The 9,441-nt window shown below is 48.5% G+C and overlaps 2 protein-coding genes across 3 annotated transcripts in view; both read right to left on the reverse strand.

Annotated features, from left to right (window-relative positions):
• mmp24 (matrix metallopeptidase 24) overlaps positions 1–4,037 on the reverse strand; it is a 48,971-nt gene extending 44,934 nt beyond the window's left edge. Inside the window, exons 1-2 of one of the 2 annotated variants that reach the window (XM_046385147.1) lie at positions 3,949–4,037; positions 3,284–3,799 (exon numbers count right to left, since the gene is read on the reverse strand). In XM_046385147.1, coding sequence (XP_046241103.1) covers positions 3,284–3,337 — 54 coding nt within the window. In that variant the 5' untranslated portion in view covers positions 3,338–3,799; positions 3,949–4,037. Of the gene's footprint in view, positions 1–1,633; positions 2,078–3,283; positions 3,800–3,948 lie in introns of those variants that run through there. The other variant, XM_046385146.1, reaches the window with a different exon arrangement.
• Positions 4,038–7,856: 3,819 nt separating this feature from the next.
• LOC124057148 lies at positions 7,857–9,346 on the reverse strand. The gene is made up of 2 exons (XM_046385282.1): positions 9,229–9,346; positions 7,857–9,130 (listed from the first exon to the last, which is right to left on the reverse strand). The coding sequence occupies exons 1-2, from the start codon at positions 9,344–9,346 to the stop codon at positions 8,256–8,258; spliced, it is 993 nt and encodes a 330-aa protein (XP_046241238.1). The 3' UTR covers positions 7,857–8,255.
• Positions 9,347–9,441: the final 95 nt, after the last annotated feature.

The raw sequence follows: 9,441 nt of genomic DNA on the forward strand, positions 1-9,441 counted from the left end.
GAGCTCATTTGTGTTCGTGGACACACAGGAGATGTGCTTCTGCTTACAAACTGCTCTCTTCTTCATACTGAGAACAAAGACCTCAGGAGACCATCAGTCACAACACAAAGTCAACTTGTCGGTTTCTTCTGCTTTTGGCAGTGAATTACGACATTCAGCACATGAAACGTTAATGATGATCACCTCCAGATGTTGTCGTTTGTTTCTGTCATCAGCAGAAGATCATCAGCTGAGATGTTGACTGAGGGGTTTCAGGCAGCACGTTTCTCACAGCAGATCATCTGGAACCTTTTCTAATTAAAGCCTTGAACCGAGGCAAACACTGAGCGGTGCGTTTGTGTGAGCACACATTAGCATGACATGTACCAACAATGGCTTTGGGAGGATTAGGATTTCTCAGGGAAAAACCACATCATCCTCCGTAGAGCTCCGTGACATCCCCGGCTGTTCGCAGCCACGGGCGCCTCCTTTGTCTCAATGAAAGTGTCACGAGCAACATCGCCGAACACGTTTCCCACAGGGCAAAGACTTCTGCAAGCGTTCCGTTTCAAAACTCATGACCCAAATTTCCAAAGGGGACTGAGGAGCATCACCTCAGAAGCGGTCGGCTTCAGTTTCCTGAGCGCTCATGTCAACAAAGACCTCTCAGCAGGAGTCTTTGTGTGACCTGACATGATGACTGAAAAGAATTTTCTCTTCCCATCTCCTCCTCCTCCTCCTCCTCTTCTTCTCTCCTCCAACTCGATGCCACTTCCATAAATTATGGAGGGAGACTATATTTGGACTCAGTGAAGGGAAGGGGGGTCTTTGTTCAGCACGCATTCAGGTTCAGTTTAGCGACGCCTGCATGCTGATGGCGCTTTGCTGTCAACGCGGGCTGAGAGCTCGTTACAAACCAAACACGACCGTTTGCATGTGCGCATCGGTGCGTTTTAACCCTGCTTCTCCAGCTGGGTTCCATTTCCGCCAAGAGGCGTGGGGTTAATAACGGGGATCACACATGCAGGAGAACAATTAGCGTGCTGAGGCCGCTCCTAATGAGGGTGTCTGACACCGTCACGGGCACCTCTCCATCTTGGACCTCCGCCTCAGGATTTTCAAATCGTTCAAAAGCCCTCACAGCGGAGCTCTGTTGCCCTACAGAAGCAAAGCAAACGGAAACAAACCAAACGTGAGCAGCAGCGAAGCCACCTTTGTTTGTATTCCTGGATGCGTTCTGCGTGCGCGCCGTCCACGCGTCACAACACAAAAGACCGCGTTCGAGCACAAACTGCGCTGCTCTCTTGTTCGTCTGCTTTAATTAATTCGGTTCACTAAGTCGTGAATCTTTTATTTCCCTGTCGATCCTTACAGGAGAGCGAGTATCACTTTCCCGGCAGGGGGAGGCAGGCTGAGAGGGAAGAGACGCGCATGAAAACACACCGCGGAGCGCACGACCTGCGCGCGTTCAGGCGGAACGGAGCAGAAGGAGGAAACGAAGGAGGGATGTTCTTTCCTGTACACCACCAGGGTGAAGATAAAAACACAAACCTTCACATTCCCAGCTTCCTCTGCATAACCGTGTGTGTGTGTGTGGGTGTTCGGGTGGAGGTGTGTGCCTCCATGTTGTGTCCGCTCACACCGGGACTCTCACCTCCACAATCAGCGTCTTCTCCTCTCCGCACACGGAGACGACCCAGAACAAAATGGGAAAGTAGCAGGTTTTCCAGCAGAACCCCGGGAGCCCCGCTTTCCTCCTCCGCCTCACTCCTCCTCCTCCCGTCGCCATGGCTGAGTCCCCGAAATCCCCCCCTCCGCTCTGCGCCGGTGATTTCCAGGCTTCTGCTCCGCTTGTTTACCGGAGAAAACAGTCCGTGCGCTCCTGCTTCATCCCGTCCGTAGCTCTGTGTGTGTGTGTGTCTGTGTGTGTGTTGTCTCTCACTCTCTCCCCGCTCGCCAGCGCAGACGCGTTATTGGTTTCCTACACTTGACGAGTGCTCATTGCGCAGACGCACTGAGGCTCGGAGGAACAGCTGGGGAAGCCTGACTACAAGACAGCGCGGCTGCAGGTTGGTCCGCTCGCGCAACACTGAGGAGGAGGAGAGGGAGAGAGAGAGAGAGAGAGACAGAGAGAGAGAGAGAGGGGAGGGAGGGAGAGAGGGAGAGAGAGGGGGGGGCGAGAGCAAGAGAGAGAGAGGGGAGGGAGAGAGAGAGGGGAGAGAGGGAGGGAGAGAGAGAGGGGAGGGAGGGAGAGAGAGAGGGGAGGGAGAGAGAGAGAGAGAGGGGAGGGAGGAGGAGGGGGGGGGGAATGTGATGGATGTTGTTGCAGTAGCGCTTTGCCAACACGGGGGGCGCTGCAGCAGCAGGGAGACCCGCTGGTGTCTGACAGAAAGTGAATGAGAGGACGTGCATACAGTTTGATCAGTGGGAGATGAGAAATCCTGCACAGAACGGAAGCCCGCACATTCAGCCAGAGGCTGAGCCGGAAGCCAGAGGTTCACTTCTGCACCACCTTCGAGTCCGTCCTCACGTCCTCCATCACCGTCTGTACGCTGCTGTCGCCGCCGAGGACGAGGCCGAACTGCAGCCCCTCCCCCCACGACGCAGGGCCTCATTTACAAGAAAGATTGTTCTTAGATTTATACTCGAACGTGGCCTGAAGAGTCCAGTTTAGAGGATTTAATGCCATCTAGTGGTGACGCTGCGCACGGCGGCCTGCTGGACACCCCTCGGGTCACTAACAAACCCACTCGCACGCCGGTAGCGGCAGGTGTGACTGACTTCTAAGCCACCGCGTGTCCACACGGAGCCCCTTCACACCCGTGTACGTGCTAACCGCGTGCGTCGAGCAGGTGTGTGTACGTGCATGTGAGGGAGACGAGCACTCGTGTCAGCGCCGAGACGTGTTGAATCGGACGTTGCTCCGACACTCGGTGTTCACGTCAGTGCGGGTCGGTTGTCCTTCCGGTGGCTCCACGGGCCCCTCGAATCTGAACGAGGACTGAGTCACCATCTGCTGTGACGTTTGAAAATACGTGAAAATCTGCAGGAAGTTGGACATAAACCAAAGTCTTGGACAAGTTGTCATGTTTGTACCAGCAGTCAAACTGATGTCAAGCTGCTAACGAGGCGGTAAACCCGAAGAGGCACGTGACAGGAAGATGCCAGTAGTTTTACATGAAAGTTACTATCAGCCACATTCATGAACCCTGGAGATAAATAAAGATAAGAAGCGGAGGAGGCTGGGAGATGATTTGCTCTTCAACACCTCCTCTTCTCTCACTTTCTTCTTCCTCCTACTCACCTCCCCTCTTCTTTCACACTCTGCCATCTCCCTCCTCTTCATGTCCATCTTCATCTCTTCTTCACAACATGTGAGTGTTGGCGCCTGCCTTCACTTCAGCGTACGTCTGACAGCAGCTGGCGGGTCACATGACCTCAGACTCACGTCAGAGGTGAGTCTGGACTTTGGTTTGCGGGACATACAAGAACACACAAGTTCAAATGACAGCACCCCCTAGTGGCCATGGGATTCATGAGCGCAGCTGCAAACCACAGCCCATACACACTACAGCAGTCATCATCACCTGTTCGTGTCAAATGAAGTAAAAGAAAAAGATACTTTTCATGTTATTATGATATATTTCCTTGTTATTACTGCATGACAAATGATTCTGTTTTCACACTAAACTTTTCCCATCGTTTTATCTTGTCATGTCAGAAAATGTTCGGTTCCTTCACCTGCACACCACACACGTCGACGCACGCTGACTTCATCCAATCACCGCGAAGCCCTTTGAGGCAAATCTGTGATTTTAGCCTGAAGAAAGAAAGAGGAAAACAGACAGAAAAACAGAGAAAACAACAGGTAGTTTTTACCTTTCTGGTAGTTTTCAGGCCTCAGTTAAGCAGGCGCCAACAGGTGCACACAAACTGGCTTCAGAGCAGACACCTAACCACAGTTCTTACCCACAATCCTCCCTGCTCAGACGGCGTGTGAATGAACACCACGTCTCCATCTCTGACTGCAGCGTGTGACAAGCTGTGGTCCTTGAAGCTGTCGCTGAAACATTCGGGTCTTGCAGCCGGTGCGTTCGCAGAGTGAGATAGACAGACATGTTAGGTTTGTACGCTTCACATGCACCACATCAACATTTCATGTCATATGACGGTCGGATTGGGACGGGTTCCTCCAAGTCCTCTCTCTGGCATGTGAAGAACATATTTTAGAACAGGCTAGCAGGAGTGTGTGACTGCGTCATTGAAAAGTTCCTGACTTCAGGCGTGTTGATGCATCTGCAGTGCTGTCCCTTCACTTTTGTCCACCATTTATTGTGCACATAGACAGCAGCCAATGGAAAGAAAAGGAGAAGAAGAAACGAATGCATAGGATTGTGGGTACTTTGGGCCCACTGAGGGTACAGGCAGTCATCCTTGGAATGTGTGTGTGTGTGTGTGTGTGTGTGTGTGTGCAGGCCTCAGTCCTCTGTAGAATCTGAAGGATCCTGGACTTGGGAAAAGTCCGTCTGCTGTGCTCAGTGATGTAGCCTTGCTGAGATCCAGCTGTTGGGTCATTGCAGTGAGCGGCGAGACGTTCAGCAGCAGATATTCTGACTGTCAGGACAGTCTGCAGCCGTGTTTGTGGCAGCAGAACCAGGGACTTTAAGGCAAACAGGATCTCCTCTTGAGCCTAACTAAGCGTCCTTTCACAGTATTGTCACAACGTAAAACTGCAAGCCGACATGCAAAGTCACGACATATCGAACGGGAAGCGTCAGTGCATCCCGGGCTGGCAGCGGCGAACGCTGCAAACGTTTCTTCTGTTGGTTGGGTTGCATCAGGCTTCGGCGGGAGAGAAGACAGCGAGAGAAAAACAACACATCCATCACAAATCTTCTCCTCCCTGAACTGTTTCTTCGCTCCTCCCCCTTTTCATCCCCCTCTTCCTCACCTCAGCTAAGTCAGCTGTTCACCTTCCCAACACTTCCTTCCCACTCCATCCATCATCACCTGTCAGTTCAGTGAAGCAGTCAGCCAGCCAGCAGGCTGCTCACACTGTCCTCATGTCACACTGTCCTCATGTCTTTGTCTCTCCTGTGTTATTTTTTAAACTGAACTAAACCTCAGTCCTCCCGAACGCTTCTGTCCTTCATCACCTCCTTTCCTCTCCTCTCGGTCAGTACTTCTTGTCATTCTTTCCTGATTTATCATCTCTTGTTTTCTTGCAGCCAGTCAGCCAGCCGGTTCACACCTCCCTCTCCCTCCTGTTCAGTTTTAACAGCTTCTCATTTCTGGGTTGTGACCCACTTTTCAGCAGCTGACATGTTCTGTTCTGGTCCAGTTCTGAGACTCCTTCTGTTCTGTAGCTGTTAGTGTCAACAGACACGTACCAACACACAGGATGTGACTGAATAAGAGTGAAACTGGAGTACATTCACCAGGTGACACGACTCCATAACTGCTTCATAACTGCTTCATGTGGAGGTAAGCAGCTGACGCGTTCAACACATCAGCTGCTGCAGGTTTCACGTCACAGCCGAATGCTTAACCTGAACTCCACCTGCGTGTGTTAACCTTCAAGGATCCTGTTGAAGGTTTGAAGGTTTGCCCAAACAGGGGCCGCTTGGAATGTCCTCACTTTGCAAAAATGTCCCAAATAGGACCTCACAAGGACAGATACACACACACAGCACACACACCAACATACACTCACTGCCTGGATGTGTGTGAGTGTGTGTGTGTGCGTGTGTGAGAACCCTTGGAGGGATGCTGATCTCGGCTTCTATTAAAAGCCAATCACATGACAGAATGAATCCCTTGCTCATCAGCCTCATCCAATCAGGTGGCTCATTAACGGGCAGACAGGCTGGTTAATGAAAATGAAGGGCTGCTGCTGCTGGGAAAGGTCAGAGTGTGTGTGTGTGTGTGTGTGTGTGTGTGTGCAAAGCAAATGAGAAAGAAAACATGGCTGCCTTGGAGTTCCTTCAGAAATCTTACTGTAAGAAAACCAATGACTGTCAAAGCAGACAAACAGTCATTGGTGCTCTTAGCGCGACGTGGACGTGGAGATGGAAAGAAGCTTCATCTGAGTCACACTGCGAACCAAACCGCCACAAAAACCACTCAGGATGGACCACGTCGCTATGACAACGAAGGAAAGTCACCTGACTTCGTCCCTTCCTGGATGATCCATTCAGTGCAGATGGCGTTAAATGAGCTTGAAGTGACATGCGAGATGTTCCTAAAACACGCTTACACGTCATCCCATGACATCACGCTGCACGAACACGAGAGAGAAAATGACTGAAATCAGTCTGGAGCAACATGTCGATCCTCCATACAAGAAACACCACAAAGCAGCAAGCAAAATATTTAGACGCAAACACATCATCCCTCAGCTGGTTGTGATTGGACCAAACCAAACATGTCAGAAAAAAATCACTTAACTTATAGCCAATAACAGTTATCCTAGAAATAACCACAAAGGGGGAAAACATTGACATAATGATAATACATGACTCGTCCAAAGGGTTTAAATGGCAAAAACAAGCACAAATTCAATTAAAGCCCACGACAGGCCACGCGGGGATGTTTTTCTGAATGTTTGCTGGAAGAGTCGCACTTTGGAACTCAAAACCTGTAAAGTTGTAAATGAACTTTCCATTTTCCTAAAAGACAGCAGAATGGCGGCGCAGTCACCCAGCGTCGACAACAGCTGAACCTGTCAGGTAAGTGAACACTTAAACCACAAGATGGCAGCACTCCCACACAGCTGATGGAGGCTGTTTCTGGCCTGCTGCTGTCACGTGACTCTGTTAAAGGGACAGTTCACCTCCGAATCCAAACTGGTTGTGCAGCCTGCTGATTTGAGCTGCGGAGTTTTGGAGAGATCAGCTGCAAAGATGTCTGCCGTCTCGTGAATCTAATGGAACCAGATGGCACAAATACATTAGAAAAGCTCAACAGCAAAGTCTCTTTAAGATAAGAATTTTATTGATCCCACAGGAAATTGTTGTGCCAGGGTTGCAATACAAAGAAGCATACAAAAAATAGCAAGTGATTTCCACACAAAATATAAAAATAACAGAGTACAATAAACAATAACAGAGTATATAGTATATACATGAGACACAGATAGATAACAGCAGATAAGGCTGAAGGAGGTGTGGTTACTCGAGATAATCCACAGGAGCTCCACTACGACCCTGACAGCGAACGCTAATGACCTCCTGCTCCTCACCGTCTTCTTGTTTGTCATACATTCTGTAAAAGCGCTGCACAGTGGCCCCGAAGTCCGAAACACATCATGATTTCACAAAAAAGCCAGTGAATAATCTGTAATGTGCAAATCCCAGCCATCAAGAATTTCCCTCCAGGGATTAATAAAGGAATTCTGATTCTGACCAGCGGCACTCGCTTCTCTTCATAAAGTCATGGCGGCGTCACTAAAGTCCAGGAAGCGTCTGCTGGATGTGAGAAAAAGCTGCTGCGAGTACGAGATGATGTGGTGAGCTTCTGTCCCATCCTTTCCACAGTCTGAATTCACATCCCATCTGCTTTGACCAGTTGGGTTGTGAGAGTGTGAGAGAGAGGATTTACTAATAATACAGAAATATCTCTAAATAATGATAACAGGCTTGTGTAAGTGAGCCTATAGCAGCATAGCTAAATTTAGAAGGTTCACTGAATTTGGCTGCAGTCAAAATGTGTAGCATGTGTGTAGCATGAAGGGGCTACACGTTTCATCCCACAACACAGGGTTGTACCATGACTAATAAATGAACCTTAATATTTAAAGATTTTTCAGTTGAGGGATGAAATAGATGAAATTTTTAAAATAATACCCCCCACCTCCTCCAACACGTCAGACAAAACTATTAGAGAACATTGTGTTTTATTCGATATAAAACAAGTCAGGAGCTTATCTTTGGACATTTATTGCAATCGTAAAAGAGCACAGAGCGTCTACGTCAGGACAAGGTCGTCGTCTGATAACGAGTCCGACCTGCATCGCTGAGCATGAAGACCACGCCAGGATCACGTGAATCGCATACGAACATGGAGCTCGGAAACAGGTCCAACAGACACAGTGAATCTCTTACTTTTTAATTAACTCTGTAAGTCAGTGAATTCATTAGAAATTCTCAACAAACTAAAAAGCTAATTTTCTAAACATTCTTTAACCTTAAGATTATTTTCTGCCATGTCTGAGCCGTGTGCATAAGATCAGTGATATTTAAGGAGAATGAGACAACAGAGTTAAACTCAAAGTGAGCTCAGGCCGTTGATGGCAGAGTGAATGAGCCTTGTTGGTTAATTAGAGACTCGAGGTTGTCTCTGACATTTAAAAAATGAGTCTTCAAGCCTGATATTGGTTCATAATTTGAGAAAACATGATTCATAAAAGCCTCATTCAGCTCAGGACCCCCACAGGGATTTTTTAGATTTCTCACTTGATGCATTTTTTGATATCTTTCATTTTCTATAATACATAAACGACTGCATTCCTTCCCACACGTCACCATCTCATATATTTTAGTACCGATCTTACTGTCCTTGTACTGCTCCAGCAAATCATCTAAGTCCTGCAAATAGAAAGTGGTGACAGTTTTGATTGCAATGTAGTTTGGTTCACGGTTGATTTTCAGATTCAGTCGAGCCTCATGGATCAACATCTGGACGTGGAAGAAGGCTCCATTGACCCAGATTTTGAGGCTACGGGTGCTCATCTGTCGATCTTGCACCATGGAGTTCCTCAGGGTGGTGAGATGGTAACTCAGCTTCCGTTCTAGCTGCCGTGTTTCCTCCCGTAGTCGTTCATCATCGTTAATAAAGGCTTCATGGCGCCTCAGGTACTCTAACACTGTGTCCCGGACAGCTGAAGCCTTCTCTTCACCAAACACACGTTGGAGCATGCTGTATGTATGATCGGCTGTTTGATTGGTGTTCGTGATGCAGATCTCCATGATCATAGAAATCACCAATGCTCCGAGTCCAACGGCATTTGGGACTGAAGTCATTGGAGCCAATCTAGATGCCAGCTGGTCGATGTAGCCTGGCAAGCTGTTGAGCAGCCCATCAGAGTAGGTCTGCAGCACAGCATTAGAGTTGGTGACAGAATATTTCAGCAGGGACTCATCGAGGCCTATATCTGGTAAGAGACAAGGGCTCTGTAGAGCTGTTTCATAAAACTCAAGAGCAAACCTTTCATAGTCTTGTTTTGAGGTGCTGGAGCCCATCTTTTCTCACCGGGGAATCTGAGGCTGAAAGTGCAAATGTACCACAGAGTGAACACCAGGCAGCTCCTGTAACCAAAGTAACCAAAGCGGTTTAGTTGGAGTGAGCTTAGCAACTCATTAATTGTCATCTGATTTTTTTCTGTGCATCTCTTCTCTGTCAGCAGCGCAAAACTGCACTGTTTGAAATACACACAGATGCATTACATTTTTCAGCTCAGTGTAC

This window comes from Scatophagus argus, chromosome 3, assembly GCF_020382885.2.
Source record: "Scatophagus argus isolate fScaArg1 chromosome 3, fScaArg1.pri, whole genome shotgun sequence".
Classification (NCBI taxonomy): Eukaryota; Metazoa; Chordata; class Actinopteri; family Scatophagidae; genus Scatophagus; species Scatophagus argus.

Excerpts from the sequence above, each read along its gene's own strand:
- LOC124057148 (XM_046385282.1), bottom strand. The coding sequence starts at position 9,346 with ATGACAATTAATGAGTTGCTAAGCTCACTCCAACTAAACCGCTTTGGT. Across the intron at positions 9,131-9,228 it reads TTTCAGCCTCAGATTCCCCG|ATATAGGCCTCGATGAGTCC; the intron begins GTGAGAAAAGAT and ends GTCTCTTACCAG.